The sequence below is a fragment of the Camelus dromedarius genome, chromosome 20, assembly GCF_036321535.1.
Source record: "Camelus dromedarius isolate mCamDro1 chromosome 20, mCamDro1.pat, whole genome shotgun sequence".
Taxonomy (NCBI): domain Eukaryota; kingdom Metazoa; phylum Chordata; class Mammalia; order Artiodactyla; family Camelidae; genus Camelus; species Camelus dromedarius.
The window spans coordinates 7,318,390-7,337,338 of record NC_087455.1 but is presented as its reverse complement, the minus strand read 5'-3'; the positions used below and the strand labels follow the sequence as shown (position 1 = coordinate 7,337,338).

Here is an 18,949-nt window from a genome sequence, read left to right as displayed (position 1 = left end):
GTAGAGTGTGATCTGTGCTAAGGGAGCCAGGTTGGCAGGAATGTTGAATAGTTGCTAACGTGAAGCTGGAGATAACCTGTAGAAAGACATATGGTGTATTTATATAGTTTTTAGCAAAAAGGTCTATGTCTGTAAACCAGCATTTGGCCAAAAACAACACTGTAGAGGCAATTTAAATTCTGGAGAGTTCTATAAGGTTGTGTAAGAACTGTCTTCTCTGCAGTTGATCCAACTACACTGAAGTTTATAGAGTATTTAAACTTTTATAGGATCATGAGCTGTTTCATAGGTGATGAATGTCCTTAATCAGAAAACTGACAGTAGAAGTCTCACTTCTGAGGGAGACAGTTGTGGGCTTCTTACTTCATTATGAATATATTTTAAAAACAATGAAATAATTGGAATTTATTGCTGACGCTAAGCTCACTGTAAAAACAGAATGGCTTGCAGAAGGGTCACTGTGCCAAATGATGATGATACTGCTGGAAAGAGAATTTTAAATCCCGTGGGAGTTCTCTCACCCAGGTCTTACATGCTGCCATCAGTCCATCAGAAATGCATATGTCACATATACTATTTATAGAATATATAGAGTTGAATTTCAGTATTCAGGCTTCAACATACAGTTTGATCCTGAGTATGCCTGGTGTTTGCCTTCAGAAAAAAAAATTGTAAATAACCTCAGCTGGGATGAGGAGTGACAAAAATATCAAAGTAATTTGTGGCTGTGGATTTTTTTAACTGCTGGTAGTGGAAATACTGGAAAAGCTTCATTTCTGAAGATGAATTTTATTTTTAAAAAATACATACGCACTCAAAACTTTTAGCTTTGGTCACAAGTGGACAGATTTCTGAAACCAAAGGCAACAAAGTTGCTGTGTTAGCTCTTGCTGGATTTTGAGCCCAGGTCCTCCCGTCTGCCAGTGCTCTTGTGACCTGTGTGCCGCCCCCAGTGCCACACGCGCAGGTGTGCGTTAAGTGTGTGTGCTTGTTTGAAACAGACACTCACCTCAGCGTACGTATGTACATAACCTACACATATTTATATCTACACATGTCTAGTTTTATTACTATAGACCATAAGAATTGGTGGTTAACATGAAATGTTACCTTTTAACAGACTGTTTTTAAAAATTAAAAATGTATGTACAGGTTTTGAAACTTTTTTTAAAAAGGGGAAAAAAGACTGTTAAGAGGAGGCTATTTGGTGACATATAACACTTGAATATTTTATGCCTCATTCTGTTTATCAGTTCTAGCGATCTGTATAAATGCATTTTAGAACTGATAGACAGTAAACTTGAATTTATCTTTGATAAGAATACATGCCACTGTACATTCAGATATTATTTAAATTTGCAAACACACTGTTCTATATGTAAGGTACTGTATGTAAAACTCTTTATTAAAACTATTCCACATATCCTAAAATTTCAGCTTGCCTTTTTGCAGCCTTATATTTTGATGTAAAAATGATTAAAAGAATGTGCAGAACAGTCATTAGAAATTTGTATTGCCTTTTGAGATTCTCCAACCTGACAGATGTGCCAAAGATCACAGATACAAAATACGTCCTGTGTATTTACTTATGATACGTTAACTTTGTCAAAGATCTTACTGAGAAATGAAAAGCTTTAGTAGAGGTGATAAGAGGTAGTTATTAAATTTGCATATTAAAGTAAAAATAGTGCCTATATTTCATGTGTGGAGTAAACTTGCTAATGTCTATATTTTAAGATTGATACTTTATCTTTCATTTGTGTTTTAAAGTAATGGCTCTGATCTTCTATTGTGGTTAAATTCTAGACATGTAATTTATATCTTTTTTTTCAGAATGGAGCAAATAGCATCCTTAACAAGCTATGAATAGTGGTGTTGCCTAGATTCTTCTCACATACGCAGAGGGCCCTGTGTACCCAGTAACACTCATATTCTCAATCCCTGATGACCACAGCTAAGTTAATGTGCATTTGTTCTTGGGGTGTCTTAAATTAGATTGCCGTGTTTGTTAGCAGCCAGCAAACTGGAAGTTCCGTTACTAAGTAGGATGTTGAATTTTTGCTCTGCTTTTATGTATATAAATTGAAATTCTGAATTTTTTAATTTATATTTTTAAAGCAAGTCTGTATCAGATTACTTGTATGCACATACCCATTTAACAGAGAGTGTGTCAACAATTGGTAGCAGCCTTTTAGCAAGTAGTCGGCTGAGTGATTCCTTAAGAGAGTCAGCTTGATTTTGAGAAGTAAGCCCACTGGGAGAGGTTTCAGATGAGCTGGTTTTCTTTCTACTTAGTCTTGCTTAAAAAGTATGAGTATATAAATTTAAGTAAAAGCAATAAACTAGGAAGGGTGTTTCTTGACAAGGTAGCTTTTCGTTGCTACCCAGACAGAACAGAATGAGCACGTACATTACTGAGGAGTGTGATGTGTACTTCTTCATACTCATGTGTGGTTCCACTGGCTCATTATTTTCAAACTTAAGAGTAATGCACTCTTTCCTTAAAGAAAATTGGTTATTCTCAATTTCAGGTAGAATCCTTTTTCCTAACATGATTTCCACTGACTTATGTCCTCTCAGATGTTCATATTCCGTATGTTCAAAATGTAGGTCCCCTGTCTCCCCCAGTCAACTGGGTCTTCTGCCATCTTCACTCTCTCTGCTTTAATAGCATCCCAAGAGCCCTGGCTTGAAACTCGCAGTCCCCGCCGTTACCCGTTCCATCACCGGATGTTCTGGTTCCTCAAAATGGGTGGTGTCATCTTCCTCCTCCTCAGTCCTGCTTAGTAGTTCATTGTCTGTAAACCATTGTGGAGCTTCTGAAATTTTAATTTTCCTTCATTCTGACTCATCAGAACGGCTACTGTCAAGCTGGAGGATTGGCACTGGGTAACTGCTCCATGCCAGCTGTTGTGCATGTTACCTGGGGCATCTAATTTAGTTCTTTTGTTGAGAGGTGAAGCAGGATCATTTTCAAGATGAGGAAGCTGAGGTTTAGAAACCTTTAGAAACATGTCCCGTGTTAAGTAGCAGGTTCAAGATGCAAACCCCGCGCTATTCAAACGCATGTCCTTTTCTTAGCAGGGCTGTCTCGACTATTCTTGTCATTTCCATTTTCTTCTCTGAAACCATCTCCCTGTTTCAACCCAAGTCAGGTCTGTGTAATCTGGACCTCTTGTGCAGACTTCATCTAACCAGTTCTCAAATCCATGTAAACAGAGCCTCGCTCTTTAGATAGACTATGCTTGTTTCTGTCTCTTGCCTTCGTATCACTTTCCTCTTCTGGAAAATTCTCCTTTGTTGTGTCTCTACAAATCCAGGCAATTCTTCAGGCTTTACTTTCTCTTCCTAAGAGAAGCGGTCTGTTATTAGAGGCCTCTTGCAGTACCCTACGTGGTACCAAGCTATGGAGGAACTGCGTCAGGGAGCAACGATTTCATAAACTGGAGCAGCATGAGCTTTGCAGTTCTCTACTCGGGTTTTCACTCTGACAATTCTCTAGCAGTGATCTGCCTGAGCACTGGTTTTCTTATCTATAAAATGGGAATAATATCTAGTTTAGAACCTGGTTTTGAGAGTTAAATGAAGCAAACTAAGTACCTAAATTATGAAGTTGAAAGTTAAATATAGTAGACATATTGAATGGCATCTGTGTGGCAGCCCTTGAGTTCTGTGGTTCGATATGAAATTAGTGTTAATAGGATCACAGTCTATAGGCCAATGGAAACATAAAAAAACATATTTTTTGACAAGATCAGTTATATCAAAGAGTGCAAGGAACCAAAGAGGCAAAAGAAAGGAAAGATAATAGATTTGTAGGTTGAGGGGATTGGGGGAACTGGAATAATGTGTTAATTAAAACAGTGGTCTTTGAATGTTTTCTGACTATGACCTCTCTATGGGAATTTCGAAAAATTAGAATCCATTTCTGGTACCTGTTGTCTTTGGGTTCCCCTGAAAGTAGATCTGAAGACAAGATTTAAGTGTCCTTAATGTATTTAAGAGATCCCCTAAGGAAGTTGGAGTGAGGAAGAGGGAAAAGTAGGGCTGGGGAGGAAAAAGCCAATGTCAATATGTACAACTGAGGACACTGCTAGGCACAGTGGGGCTTTGTTTCTGCCACTGAAAATTGTTCACTGTAAATTGAAACAATTGCAAAGGGTATGATTTCTAATTTGTAAATATTGGCCTAGTGAAAATCAGCCTGTTAACATTTTTAGATATATGAAATAGAATCAATACAATTTTGCAACTTAACATCTCTTTTAAAAATACATGAACAAGCTCTTCCTTAGCATTTGGAAATTTTACAAGTTTTATATTCTCTTTTTTGTCTTTCCATTTTGCTTCCTAATAGAATGTTACCTTCTTTTATACCTTACAGGTCTTTATCTATCATCCTCTGATTCTTTTGTCCACACACACACACACACACAAAGTAAATTGAAATTTTTAATGTATTTATAGTCCTCTTAATAGAGTATCAAAATGCATGACACAAACCCTAATATCATTGAATAGAAAATAGAAAAATATACAATTATAATTGAAGAGTTCAACCCTCCTTTAACACTAATTGATAGAACAAAAGTAGAAGGAAATCAGGAATCAGGATAGAAGACTTGAACAAAAATGAACACTCAGCTCAACCTAATAGACATTGAGAGAATGTTCCACCCAGCGACATGAGAATGCAAATTTCCTTTTTAAGTACACATGGAGCACTCAGAAGGCAGACTATAAAACAGTCTCTATTCATTTAAAATTGAAATCGTGCATAACTTTTCTGACAACAATGAAATTAAACTGGAAATCAGTATTAGGTATCTGAAAAGAACCCAGAATGTTTGGAAATTATCAACTTACTTGTAAACAATCCAAGAGTCAAAGAGAAAAGTTAAACTAAAATCAGAAAATATTTTAATTGAATGAAAATGAAAATACATTATGCTAAATTTGTAGGATGCTGATCAGTATTAGAGGGAAATTTATAGTTTTAAATGCTTAATTAAAAAGAAGGTACACAAATTTTAACTAGACTTATTGTGGTGATCATTTTGCAATATATATAAATCCTGAATTGTTATGTTGTGCACCTGAAACTAAAATCAATTGTATCTCAATTTTCAAGAATGGAAGTTTTAAATAAGAATACAAAAATCACTGATTTAAGATTTAAAAACTAGAAAAACAAACATATTAAAACCAAAGTAAGTGGAAAAGGAAGGAAATGTGCTGAAATCAGTAAAACACTAAATGGACAAACAATAAAGAAGCAACAGTATAAACGAAAAAGCTGATTCTTTGAACAGAACAATAAATAAAAGTGGTTAACTCCTACATATATTGATCAAAAATTAGAATGAAAGAGGGAATATTACAACATACCCAACAGTTTTTAAAAGGGATATTATGAAAAACCATAGGCCAATAAATTTAATAGCTTACATGAAACAAAATTTTCTCAAAAGATGCAAATGACCAAAACTTAATAAACATTGAATTTGTAATTGAAAACGTTCCCTCAAAACTCAAGGCCTAAATGTGAATTCTGTCAAAACACTTAAGGAAGAAAGCTTGATTTTACACAAACGCTGACAGAAAATAGAGAAGAAAGGAACACTCTTTTTGAGACAATTTTGACCTCATACGAGAATCAGAAGAAAACACCACAAGGGAAGGAAATTACAGACGAGTACATAACCCCCCTGAACACAGACACAGGCGTCAAGAAAACGGTACCCACGTGGATCTGGTGGTCTGTAGTAATGATACGATATCAGGGTCAAGCTGAGTGTTCCACAGGGATACAGAGTTGGTTTACTGTCAATAAAATAGTGAAATTATTATGTTCATCTCAATAAATTAAGATAAAGCTTTTCATAAATTTCAGCATCCATTCATGATTTAAAACTAAAAGGAAAAGAATAGATAGGAATTTACTTAACTGTAAAGTGCATCTATCAAGACACTTAACCCTCATAATGGTAAATGAATACTTTCCTCCCTAAAATACGGAACAAGTCCAGAAGGTTGTCCGCTATCAACACTTCTATCCAGCATGGATCTGGAGGCCCCACTAGTGCAATATGGCGCTGGGTAATGAAGACAAATAAAAGCATCCCACTTGGAAAGGAAGAAGAAACATTTGCAGGTGACAGTTTATGTACATGAAAAAGTCTAAGGAATCTACCAAGATGCCACTAGAACTAATATTTCTATACATTAGCAAAGAGCTATTGGAGATAAGAATTTTTGGAAAAAAATTCCATTTTCAGTAGTATCAAAAAAAGAATGCTTAAGGGTAAGTCTGAAAACGTAATGCAGAACCTGTACATAGAAAACTACAAAAACAATGCCTATATAATAAAGAGATACAGGAACAGAAAGAAACACTAAGATCATGGGTTGGAAGATGTAATACTGGTATTATGTCTCCCGAAATGGAGCGATAGTGCAATCCCCAGCAAAATTCCAGCAGACTTTTTGAAATAGAAATTAGCAAGCTGATTTTAAATTTTATTTGGAGGTATAAAGGACCTTGGAATACTCTAAGCAATTCTGAAAAAGAAGAACTAAAGTAGAGGGACATACAATTTCTGATTTGGAGGCTTATTACAAAGCTGTAGTAGCCAAGACAATGTAGAGGTAGCCTGGAGGCAGATGTGGATTGATAGTACAGAATAGGGAATCTAGAAATAGACCTAAAAGACTTTAATCAGTTGAATGAAGGAGAGTTCCTGTTGTTCCACATCCTTCCTTTCCAGCATTTGATGTTTGCCAGTGTTTTGGATTTTAGCCATTTTAATAGATGTGCAGTGATACCTACTTTTAATTTGCATGTAGATATCCAATTGCTCCAGTGCCATTTCTTCAAAATAGTATCTTCCCTTTGAGTTACCTAGGTGCCTTTGTCGAAAATCAATTGACCGTACATCTGTAGGTTTATTTCTGCACTCAGTATTCCCTTCCCATTGATTTATGTCCTCATGTAGATATCACACTGTCTCGATTAATGTAGTTTAAGAGTGAGATTTGATTAATCAGGTAGTGTAGTTCCTTTAATTATGTTCTTTCTTACCTGTTTTTGCCAATTCTAGGTATTTTGCATTTCTATAAAAGTTTTAGGATCAGATTGTTAACTTCTTTTAAAAACCTGCTGGGATTTTGACAGGAATTGCACTGAATCTACAGATCAATTACCATCTTAACGCTATTGAGTCTTAATCCAAGAGCATGGTGTGTTTCTTCATTTATTTAGGACTTCTGTAGTTTTTTCAGCAATATTTTGTAGCTTTCATTGTTCAGATTTTGCACTTATTTTGTTAAATTTATTTCTAACTTTTATTTTCCTTGATGATACTATAAATGGAATTGTATTCTCAATTTTGTTTTCAGATGTTTAATTACTAGAGTATAATAAAATTGATTTTTTATATCTTATATCCTGAGACATTGATAAACTCACTTATTAATCCTAGAATTTTTTGCGTATTTCCAAATATTTTCTAGGGCAGAAACTACGGAGACCTTATAGGTAAATGAAATGTAAGATCCTTGATTGGATCCTGGAACAACAACAACAAAAAAAGACATTGGTGGAAAAAGTGAAATTCTGTTAAACTCTGTAGTTTACTTGATAGTATTGATAGTTTTAGTTTTGATAATTGCATTATGATCATGTAAAATGTTAATATTAGGTGAAATTGAAGAGTATATGGGAACTCTGTACTATTATTTCAACTTTGGGATAAGTTGAAAAACTATTTCAAAATACAAAGTAAAAAAAAAAAACAATAAAACCATGTAAATTGTGGATTTTAGTTTAAAATAATGTTTAAATGATGGTTCATTAATTGTAACAAACATACCACACTAATGCAAGACGTTAGTAATAGTGGAAACTGTGTGGGAAAAGGAGGAATATGGGAACTTTCTGTACTATGTGCTCAGTTTTTCTGTAAATCTAAAACTGTAAAGTGTATTAATTAAAACAAGTTAAAGAAAAAGGAATGTGAGAGGATAATTATAATATGCTATCTTTGTAGTTTGAGAAAGAAGTTTAGTGAAATCATTCCAAACCCACAGGCAATTTAAAGTCCCATCCTTGAAACACTGTCTCTAGGAGTCAGGCTTGCCCAGGAAATCAAGGAGGAAATGTATTTATTAGAAAAGTATGCTTCCTTCTTATAGGCAGCACAGGAGCACTGGAAGATTGAAAACAAACTTTAAAAAGACAGGGTAATAGCAGAGTGTTGTCTGGGAGAAAAGCTGAGATCTTAGAAGGCAGACGGGCTGGTAGGAGTGGGTGATGGAATTGCATGGGAGACACGGTTGCTTTGAACAGAGGCACTAGAGAAAGCAGACGGATGTTAACTGTCACCAAATCAGACAGATTGAGAAGACTGGACCTTCTGCACTCTCAGATCTGGGCTCTCTGTTGGATTTCTCCAAAGAGAGAAAGCACTAGGATTAGGAGACTGTTGTAAAAGCTGCATCATACGGCCACAAATGGAAGGCTTATTATAGTAAGAGTGAAGGGAACCATCTCTTTACAGGGGAACAAAATCTGCCATCCCAAAATGTCTTTTTGCCAATGTGGATTATTTTCAGCTGAAAACAGTCAAGGCCCAAAAGATGCAGGAAGAAACTTTGATCTTCCCCATAATGGCCTAAAAGAATTTAGATATATGGCTTGTTCCAGAATACAGCTATCACTGGAGATACCTGAGAGAGTATGGGCTAAATGTGGTGGGGGGAACTCAGCAGGGCCTAGAGAGCAGAGTTCGCCCCATGTCTCCTTAAATCTGCCTGCGCCCAGCAAGCATTTTTTTTACCAAACGTTTGCTCTTCCATCTCCATGTCAATTGCTTTCCTCCCCTGTGAAGTCCCAAATTACTACAATGTCCTTTTTTGTCTTCAGCTGAAGATGGTATTTAAGGTGAGGACTTTGGCCATTTGGGCACATTACTCAGTTCTCCTGGGTCTTTCCCATGTATACATGGTTACTAAACTTTAGTTTTTCTCCTGTTAATTTGTCTCATGTCGACTTACTTCTTAGACTAGCCAGAAGAACCTAGAAGGGTAGAGGAAAACTTCTCTCTGACACCCTGAATGGGCCACTGTATGGGATGCTTACAGAGACTCTAGACAGACGTGAGATTGGCCCAGGAAGATCAGCACAGAAAACTTCAAGTAATTTCAGTGGGTTTCAAGGTGAGGCAGCCACCTTCACGCAGAGGTAAAGATACAGATATTACTTATGCCCTGAGGAACATGCCTAAGAAATGTGTCAAACGATGACTTTAAAGTAAGGCACACAGAAAAACCCATGAAAGGGAAGCAAGGCAAACAAGACAGCATCCATGTCTGGTTTCTTGATTGGAGGTCAGAAAGTCTTGACTGTGACAGCAGAGGAACTGGCAGCAGACAAGATCGATCTGAACAACTGATGCTTTGTCAGTCCCAGAGTTTAGTGATTTTGTCTTCTCCAATCTGAGAGACCCCAAAGGACAAAATCTAGAGACATGTATGTTAAATATGTGTGTGTTCCATAAGGAAAGGAAGGGCTGGCGGGTGGGGAGAGAGAGAGGCTCAAATCCAGCAAACAATACCAGTCCAAGATGAATCAGAGAAGAAAAGTGAGTGACTTGAGAAGCCATTTAAAGTATCAGGAAATAGGCTGAGCCTTTCTGAAAGCAAAAGGGGAGCCAACACAGAAAATAAAATGTCAGCATCATGTTCCTTTATTGCAGAAAATACTGTAGCAAAACAAATACTGCTCGAGACCTGAAGAGTCGGAAGTGAGGAAGAGCAGTGCATCAGGAGCGTCAGGCTTCTGCTTGTGAACAAAGAAGAACAAAGCATGTGGCTCACCACCCAGTTCCACAAGGATCAAGTTGTCAGCCGCTGCTGTCAGTGACCCACAGTGCAGCCTGAGAGGAACTTAGGATGAAAAGGATGAGCACTCTGTGCTTTGGAAAAGCAGGCCCCTTAGATAGATGTATATCTCGGGAGGAACTTCAGTGACTCCAGATTCTTCCCATACATGGAAAAGCATTAAATTATTTACTTGCGATACCTGTTCTTGTGACTAGCAGTAACCTTTTACCGAGATGTCTGCCTGACTGCACGTATTCCCTAGCCAAAATGCACATAGGAGCTGGTTTCTCCCCGACGTCTTCAGAGCTACTGACAGGCTGTCTTCTAGGCTGTAGTCCTCAGTCAGGTCCCTGAATAAAACAAACTCACAACTCTTTACATTGTGCATTTTTCTTTCAGTTCACGTGGTCCCACCAGTTTCATGGTGCCATGGCCTTCAAAAACTCCAATGAGCCGAGGATGATTCTTCAGCTGAAAAAAAAAAAAAAAAAAAAAGAAAAGAAAAGAAAAGGAAGATGAGGAGGAAACATTTCCTAGGCTAAGGTTTAAGAGGGTGGCAAAATTCCAGGGCCAGGGTCCAAGACAGCAGTCTCTGTGGGGCAGGGATATGAATGACTGCCCAGTCAAGCTAGCGGATGAAGTATTGCCAGACACACCCATCTTCAGTGTAGCACATTGAGCTCAAAGAGAAAACAGAAATTAAGAAATTTCAGATATGTTGAACAGAAAGAAAGGCGCCTTAAAAGAGACTGATGTCTGGGGCTGCCATGATGGGAAATTTCTCATTTTTACAAGAAAAATAACATTGTTTATTGTATGCCTGGCACTGTACTATGCATCTTATATTTATCAATTTATTTAGTAGTCACATCATCCTATGAGCTTGGGCACTAACAACATGACAACTTCATAGATGAGAAAACTGGGGCATGGAGGGGTTAAGTAGCTTGTCCGAGGTCACGCCATTAGTACTCTTAGTAGGATCTCATTGAGGTTGGAGAAGGGCCACTTGGATGGATGATCTTTTCCTCTCCAGGACTTAGCCAGTCTGCTTTGAATGGTTAAGACCATTCCATTGGATTTACGGGAGGAAGAGTATGCTAGACAAATATTAGAAGGGAGATGACCTGCCTCCTTCCTGGTTTTCAGTCCATGAGAAGAGCTTTTTCTCTAAGTGCTCTTGGCCTCTTGCTTCACCCTGTACTTTTCCATGGAGGTTGATAGTTACAGGGCTAGCAGGTGACCTTTCCTCCTTTCTGATGTAAGCATCGTGTTGTTAGTTTCCCTCTTGGCACTGCTTCACTTTGGCTGTGTTCCACACATTTTGATATGCTGTGTTTACATTTTCATTCACCTCAGTGTATTTTTAAATTTCCTGTGAGACTTCCTCTTTGACACCAGGAATATTCACAAGTGTGTTGTTGAGTTGCTTGGAGATGTTCCTGTTGTCTTTCTAGTATTGATTTCTGGTTCAATCCTACTGTATAGTCAAAGTATGACTTAAAATCTTTCAAATGTGTTGAGATTTGTTTTATGACCCAAGATATGGTCTATCTTCATATATATCCCATGGGCATTGAGAAGAATGTGTATTCTGCTCCTGTTAGGTGTAGTGTTCTGTAACTGTTGATGAGGTCTTCTGGTTGATGAACACGTGTTGCTGAGTTCCTCTGTATCCTTGATGAATTTTGGGCTAGTTGTTCCAGTTGGGTCATTTCTGTTGTTCTGTCTTCAAGTTCATGAATTCTTTCCTCTGTTCTTTCCATTTTGTTGTTTAGCCCATCTAGTGAGTTTTTCAATTGTGGTTATTTTATTTTCTAGTTCTAAAATTTCCATACTGTTCCTTATTTCTCACATTTCCTATTTATTTCCTTGAGACTATGTCTTTACCAGAGCTTTCTATGTTTTCACTTGTTTCGTGTGTGTTCATAATTGCTCACTGAAGCATTTTTATAATAACTGCATTAAAATCCTTTAAAAATAATTTTAACACCTGTATCATTTTGGTATTGGCATTTGTTGATTGTCTTTTCTCATTCAAGTTGATATTTTCCTGGGTCTTGGTATGATGAGTGATTTTTGGTTTGGGTATTATGTTGAGAAAATCTCGATCTCATTGAGCCTTCTGTTTTAGTAGAACACTTGGCATCACTCTGGTGGGAGAAAAGGGACACCACCTCGTTGCTGCCAGTGGGGATGCAAGTCCGGTTTCTTGCTCCATCTCCACTGACACATGACAGGGGATGTCAGGTGGTTGGGGGTGGGAGTCTAAGCTGCCCCCAGGCCAATGCTGATGCCACCCTGGCTGGGAGGGTTGGCATCCTTATTATTGCTGGTTGGGGGTGGAAGTTCAGGCTTGCCACATGGTCTCCACAGACCCTGCAAAGAGAAGGGGCTCATTACTGCCCAGCTGGGGTAAAAATTCTGGCTTCTCACATGGCCTTTCAGTCACCACCCTGGCAGGGGGCTTGGAGAGCCTCTTTGGCTTGGCAAGGATGGAAACCTAGGCTTCTCAGCTGCCCTTTGCTGGCACGGGTGGGAGTGGAGTCACAGTTTTTTTCTGTGCGGTTTGCTGGAATAGAGCAATTATTGGCTGAAAGTTTTCTGTCTTGCCAGGCTTTCCCTTCCTTTGGCTCAAAAGGCTTTTCTTGGGGATCTTTTTGGGGTCTGTGCTTATTGGCATTTCTAGTTGCTGGCTTTTCCAACACCCAGTATGAGGTTACATGAGGCAAAATAATATTCTGGGAACGTCCTACCATATTGTTCCTCTGGTCCTGAGATTGCTAGCTGGCTGTCTTCTTCTATCCATCTTTTGGTGTCTTCGTTTATTTGTTTTGTCAATAACATCCAGGGATTTTAGTTGTACTTAGCAGGAGGAGTAGGGAAAAATGTGTCTATTCCATCTTCTGGAAGCAAGAGACAAGTTCCATGAATTTTGATTATTGCTCTGGCAACCCAGGAGAAAGAGGAATGTGGCTTTGAGTCACTGGTCATGTAGGAGGTGGGAGAACCTGTCCCAGGCAGAGGCAGGGGGCCCAGCAACATGGCGGCAGGTGGGGTTAGAGGAGAGATGGCTGGTGAGCCACAGCTCATCGATGTCAGAAACAGTGACATCTGATGTTGTTTAGAAGCAATTTCTTCCTCTGTATTCCAATTGCTCTTTGTTTTCCCCAAATCCCCCATAGGTGCTTATTATACATAGCACCCTAGTCTTCGAGAATGAAGGAGATGAGTGGGTTATGTGATTGCATCAGGATCAGAAAGAGAGGGAGAGGCGGCAGGGCCAGTGGTGAAGAGTCGGCCGGAGCGATGGAGGCGGGAGGTGGGAGCCAGGAGCAGGCTGCCGGGAACAGACCAGGGCATGGCCACCTGGAGTTACCGCAGGTGCTTGTACGTGCTCCCAGCACAGGGGGTGTGAGGTGAGAGCGGCGCCGAGGAGCTGAGTCACCGTGAGAAAGAGCTTTTCACGGGGAGGCGGCCGTGCCTGGCCTGGTTCTCTCCAGGCGCACCCGCTCTGCCGCTTGGGTGGAAAGAAGCACCTCTCCCCCCAGGCCCCCTTCGTGCTGACTCTGCCCCGCTGCGCGCTCTCACCCTCGCTGGTTCCACTCTGCTGCTTCCCAGGGGCCAGGCCAGCGGGAGTGACTCAGCACGCAGGCTAACGCGTGCGCGCTTTGTGTGCGCACTTTGCAGGGAGTGGGGAGCATGGTGAGGGGGCTTCTGGTAGACCTCCAGCCATGGTTTAACACGTCATAAAACTCATCTGGTTTAGAACACCTGGACATGGAGATGACAGGGGCTGCACTATGCTATCTTACTATATTATTATAGTAAAGAGATGCCACTGGGTCCCCATAGCATGCGGGGCAACCTGGGCCATGTACTGGGGGCAGCAGGGGGCCGCGCAGGGGGCAGCTCTTCCTCTTGTGCTTACTTCTCCAGCAAATGCCAACACATCTTCTCAAATCACCTTTGCCTGAAATCGGTCTCAGTCATCTCCCTCACTCCCTGCGGCCGAGGGGTCTCCTTCTGAACAGCTGTGCAGTAAGTGCCCACCCCCCATGCCTTCAGCTGGAGAAGCAGCGGGGTGGGAGGTGGACAGGCAGGTAGGAGGCTGTGCTGGAGGACCAGTCCCGAGCTGGGGGCCCTGAGGGGGCAGTGGGAGTGAGGGTGTAGGGGGTGGGAATGAGGGATTGCTGCTAGGATTTGGAGGCTGATGAGACGTGAGAGATGTTTAGGATGGCACTCAGGGCTGTGATTACAGCCAGAAGCACGTTAAGGTGCAGCACTGGGAGAAGTGTTAAGTAGTTCAATTCAGGTCATGTGGAATTGGAAATGCCTGCGGAGCACGCCGGCCAAGTGGACCTGAAACTTGACAGAGAAGTCTGGCTGGAGCTGGTGCTGGAGCTGTTGAAGCCATGGGCGGGTGTGATGCGCAGGGCAGGGCTTCTCACCCATGCTTAATCCCACAACCTCCCAGTTAAAACAACCTGAGTTTTACTTTCTGTAGTTTGTATCATGAACATTAAAATGATGATAGTAACCAACACTGGGCACTTACTCTATGCAAGTGATGCTTGGATCACTTTACCTATGTTAATGCTTGTGATACAGCCACCCTGCCGTGTAGTCCAGTCCCCTGCTCCGCCGTCACATTCCCTTCACTCCCCTCCCGTGCAGAGTGTGCCCCACCTCCCAGCTTGCCCCCCTGCCCTTCCATCTCCCTAGGACGGTATCCATCCAGATCGTCACACACCCGCCCTCTCCGCTCAGGTGCCACATCCTTGTGGAGGTCTGCCCTGCTCGCCCATACCCCGTCCTACCTGTCACTAGCCCCTCGCCCTGCTGGGTTGTTCCTCGTCATTCCTGTCACTCCCCATACGACATGCTATGTCATTTGCAAAATGGGACAAGCAGTAATATTAGCTGCGAGCATCCCTCGAGCACGTACTCTTCAGTGTCTCATTTCTTCTCCTACAGCAACCCGAGCCCGGAGACACACGCCTCCTCCCCTTTCATTTCTGTGTTCTAGAGGAGGCTGGGGCTCAGGGGCATGAGGTGACCTTCCCGGGTCACACAGTGGGGAGTGAAGGAAGGAGGTTGGCTTTGCTGAAAGAAAACACACTGATGTCCAGGCTTCGTGTGGAAGACACGGGTCCTGCTCCCTTTAGACTGGCAACATCCGAAGTCCTGGGACAGAGGGGAAAGGAGGACAAATATGAATGTGTGCGTGTGTGTGTGTGTGTGTGTTTGGCTTCCTTCACTAAAATGCTTTATTTCATACTAATGGCTCTGCCTGTTCTGTTCTCTGCTATGTCCTCATTGCCTGGAATAGTGTCTGCTACTGCTGGCTCTAAAGAAATATTGCTGGAAGGAAAGGAGGAAGGAGGGAGGGAGGGAGTGGGAGGGGTTGCTTTTCCTTCACGGTGGGCCTGACCTTGTCCCCAAAGCCGCAGGGCTTTGGCCTTTGCCCCTAAAGGTGAATTTTGGAGCCAAGCCCCTAGTTCTGCTCTCCCACATCCTCCACAAGATTCTCACCCCTCACTGGCCACATGAGTGTCCTTGGGGGAGCAGACGTAGGTGGAGGACCTCCTTGTGACTTGTAGAGAAAACAGGGCGGGCCCTGCTTCACTGAGTACCCGTGGAGGGGGTCGGAGCCCACCGCGGCTCTATAAAGGCTCCCTGGCCAGAGCCCTAGGGCGGGCGGTGGCTTCTACCCCTTCCTCCCTGGAAGGGCCCAGAAAGATGGCCCTGACCCTGGGGATCTTCAGTCTGCTGGGGTTGGCCTGCTTGGTGTCGGCCAACATCTTTGGTGAGTTCTGCGCCTGAGGCCCTGGAGCGGGGCGAGGAGGCCGGGTCTGGGAGGGAGTTTCCCGTCCAGAGCTCCGTGCTAGCCAGGATCTGCCCCAGGGCCTTGGAACATTTGTGATTTCATTTAATCCTCACAAGGTCCCGAGGTCGGTTATGTGCTCTTTGCTTTTCAGATGAAGAGACAGAGGGTCTGACAGGTAGGCTGAGCTGTCTGAGGTCACAGAGTCAGTGAGTGGTGGAGAGGAGATGGGAAACCAGACCTTCCTGGTTCGGTTCCAGCTCCCCCAGCCCCACCCTGCCAGCGAAGTTTGACATTGACATTAGTGTTTTTTTTTTTTTTTTTTTATCCCCTTAGCTCTTTGAAGTCCTAGGTCATCCATGTGAGGTGTCTGAGAGCTAGTCCGCAGGCAGTGAAGAGCACAAGCCTGCCCGCGGAGCTGAGTTCCAGCTGTGGCCCAGCTGCTTGGTGCGCGGCTTGGGCTAAGTCTCAGCTCGTCTCCTCCCTGGGAAAGCTAGCAGCTGTGACCATGGTTTCTGAGTGAGCTCCTGCATGTTCCGCGTGCTCTCAGTGGAAAAGAAGACATGTGGGAGTTATTAATGAATTCGTATTCCCTCGCTGTGCCGGAGGGTGCTCCGTCTGCAGGGAGCGCCTTGATAAATTCATGGCCACCTCCTTTAGTGTGTGGCCTGGGGGGACGTGCAGTCCAAGGGTTTATTCTGACACCTTTTCTTGCCAGCTGTGTGACCTGGAAGAGGCTGCCTTCACTGCCTGAGTCTTAGTGCCACACGGCTAAGATGGGGATGGGTAAGATCTCCCAGGGGATGAGCTAACGCCACACTTGGAGGAGTGTGAGTAGCCACAGAATTGCAAGTCAGAACAGACTGGTCGAGGACGGTGCTAGGAATAAAGCCCGGAAGAGCACGTGTGTCTTTAGGGAGCCCATCTCCGTTCCTGGAACCCAGACCGGCACCTCTTCTCTGATGAGTCGCTTCCCTTCTGTAGAATACCAGGTGGACTCCCAGCCTCTCCGTCCGTGCGAGCTGCAGAGGGAAAGGGCCTTCCAGGCGCGAGCAGGTTACGTTCCCCAGTGCGCAGAGGATGGCAGCTTCCGGTAAGGCTTGCTCCAGCCACGCGGACTCAGGGGCCTCAGATGCCCTCAACGCTTCTCGTTCCTCTCCCCTGCCCCCTCCCCCTGCTCCTGGCCCTCCCCTTTGAACACGAGATGTGGCCACTGTCACCTGGACAGTGCCTGCCCCTCGGCGGTCTCCTAGACTAATCAGCAATCAGGAATCTGACCCAGAGCGCCCAATCCACGCTTCCCTCCAGCCAGGACCAAAGATGTCCCTTTCTTTCCTGCCTAAACTTTTACCCTAATTGCTTTAACAAGAGGTGTGTGTGGGTGGGGGGAGTCAAATGATTTACCTTTGGTGCCTCCTCTCCCCCTTGCATCCTCTTGAGAAGTCACAGGGGGAGGAGAGCTGAGGCCCTTGGACTGGCAGGCCGGTGGCTGCCCCCACGCCCTGCTGAGTGCAGCTCTCTGGGCTGTGAGCTGCCGCCTTCCCTGGTGGGCTCCGCTCTGAAAGGGGGTTGTTAGCTGCCCTCACGTGAACTTGGGTCCGGGGCTCTCTCCCTGCAGAGTGGAGTGATCATCGGAACACACAGGAACCCTCTGTTTGTGCTTGAAGTTTCACTTTCCCTGTGCTGTTCCAGCTACGTTGAGCTCCGGGATCTGGGTCTCTGTGTTCTGGGAAACAGCCCTGAGACTGTTTCACTCCCTCCTCCAGTTTATTCCCACTCTTTGTGCCTAACAAAGCTCTTACCTGCTCCCAAGAGTGCACAGGCCAGGCCCTGCTTGGAGCGCTGGGAGTTGCGGGGCGGTGAGGAGGAGGGCTCGCCTTGGCCCCTGACTTACGGAGCTGTCCCCACGTCTCTTTCCCTGCCGCGGGCCATTTCCAGCCAGCCCTGCTCCTCCTCAGGAGGTTTTGCACACAATGCTGTCTTTACGTGGAACGCCTTTTACTTTCTCTGCCCCTGGTACAGCACCCGATCACCCACACCTTGGTCTAGCCATCACTGCCCGTGGGAAACCCCCAGTGTGCTTCCCGAGCGGTTGTAACCAAGGCTGCTCTCTCTCCGCTCCCGGTCCAGGGAAGGGCCGCGTTACCCGCTGCAGCCTCCGTGTGGCAGAAGCCTGGGCGCCAGGGTGGGCACGTGCTACGGGGCTGGCCGGCTGGGCAGGTGGAGGCTTAGCGGCCGAGGCGGGGCTGCTGGGGGTATCAGGGCTTTTCCCTTCTCCGATCACTGGCCTCGCTCCATGCAGATCTCTTTCTAATTACGTGAATTAAAGCTTGGAAGGATGAAAAGGGAGAGCAAAGGTACCCGATTGTGGCTTCCGGAGCTAATCAGGTGTCGCATGGTGTCTCCTGCCCCAGGACTACCCAGTGCAGGAACGGCGGTGGCTCCTGCTGGTGTGTGGACGCTGACGGCAGGGAAGTGCCTGGCAGCCGGCGGCCCGGGCGCCCCGCGGCCTGTAAGTGGGAAGGGGACCTGCCGGGGACAACTCACCTGCTGGACAGAGCGCTGGGCTTGGGTGTGTCAAGGGCGAGTCTGCCTCCGGGCTGCTGCATCTTCCTCTTTGAATGAGGCCCTGTGTCCTACAGGACTGCTTCGAAAGTCAGTGGGACACTCAATAGCCTCTGAGTCCCCCACGTGCCAGGCATGGTGCCCGGCGCTCAGGATGCAGCAGTGAACAGACATGAAAGGCCTCTGAGCCCAGAGAGCGGCCCCGTGCGCAGGGAGTGTTTTCTCACCCGGGCTGTTTCACCTGAGGTGAAACCTGCCCTGAGAAATAACTGTTGTGATGGGTGGGCAGAGAAACAGTCCCCATTTAAAGTGTGTAGAGATGAGCCTAAAACAAAGGTCCGTCTAAGCTGGTCACCTTAAAATGGTGACATTGAGCCGAGCACCAGTTGTCAGCTCTGTTTTGGGCACTGGTTCTTTGCGCCAGCCATGCGGGCTTGAGAGGCAGGCTGGCTCCCAGCACGCTCCCGCTCAGGGACCCTGGCTCGGTCCCACGCCACCTCTGGTCTACAGCGCCTTGTCTGTCACAGGAATACGGGATCTGGAATAGGATCAACTGTGACGGTTGTGGGGACTTACAGCACCCATAAACCCCCGGCACACAGGAGGTACTCAGCAGGAGATGTCACCATGAATGTCACTGTCCTCAGGTGCCTGCAAAAGGCAGTTGTATCCCAA

The 18,949-nt window shown here is 44.2% G+C and overlaps 1 protein-coding gene across 2 annotated transcripts in view; it reads left to right on the top strand.

Annotated features, from left to right (window-relative positions):
* Window positions 1-15,586: 15,586 nt before the first annotated feature.
* The window catches only part of TG (thyroglobulin), a 203,803-nt gene continuing 200,440 nt past the window's right edge, over window positions 15,587-18,949 (top strand). For both annotated transcript variants that reach the window (XM_064476826.1, XM_064476825.1), the window contains exons 1-3: window positions 15,587-15,691; window positions 16,694-16,802; window positions 18,124-18,221. In XM_064476826.1, coding sequence (XP_064332896.1) covers window positions 15,625-15,691; window positions 16,694-16,802; window positions 18,124-18,221 — 274 coding nt within the window. In that variant the 5' untranslated portion in view covers window positions 15,587-15,624. The remainder of the gene's footprint in view (window positions 15,692-16,693; window positions 16,803-18,123; window positions 18,222-18,949) is intronic.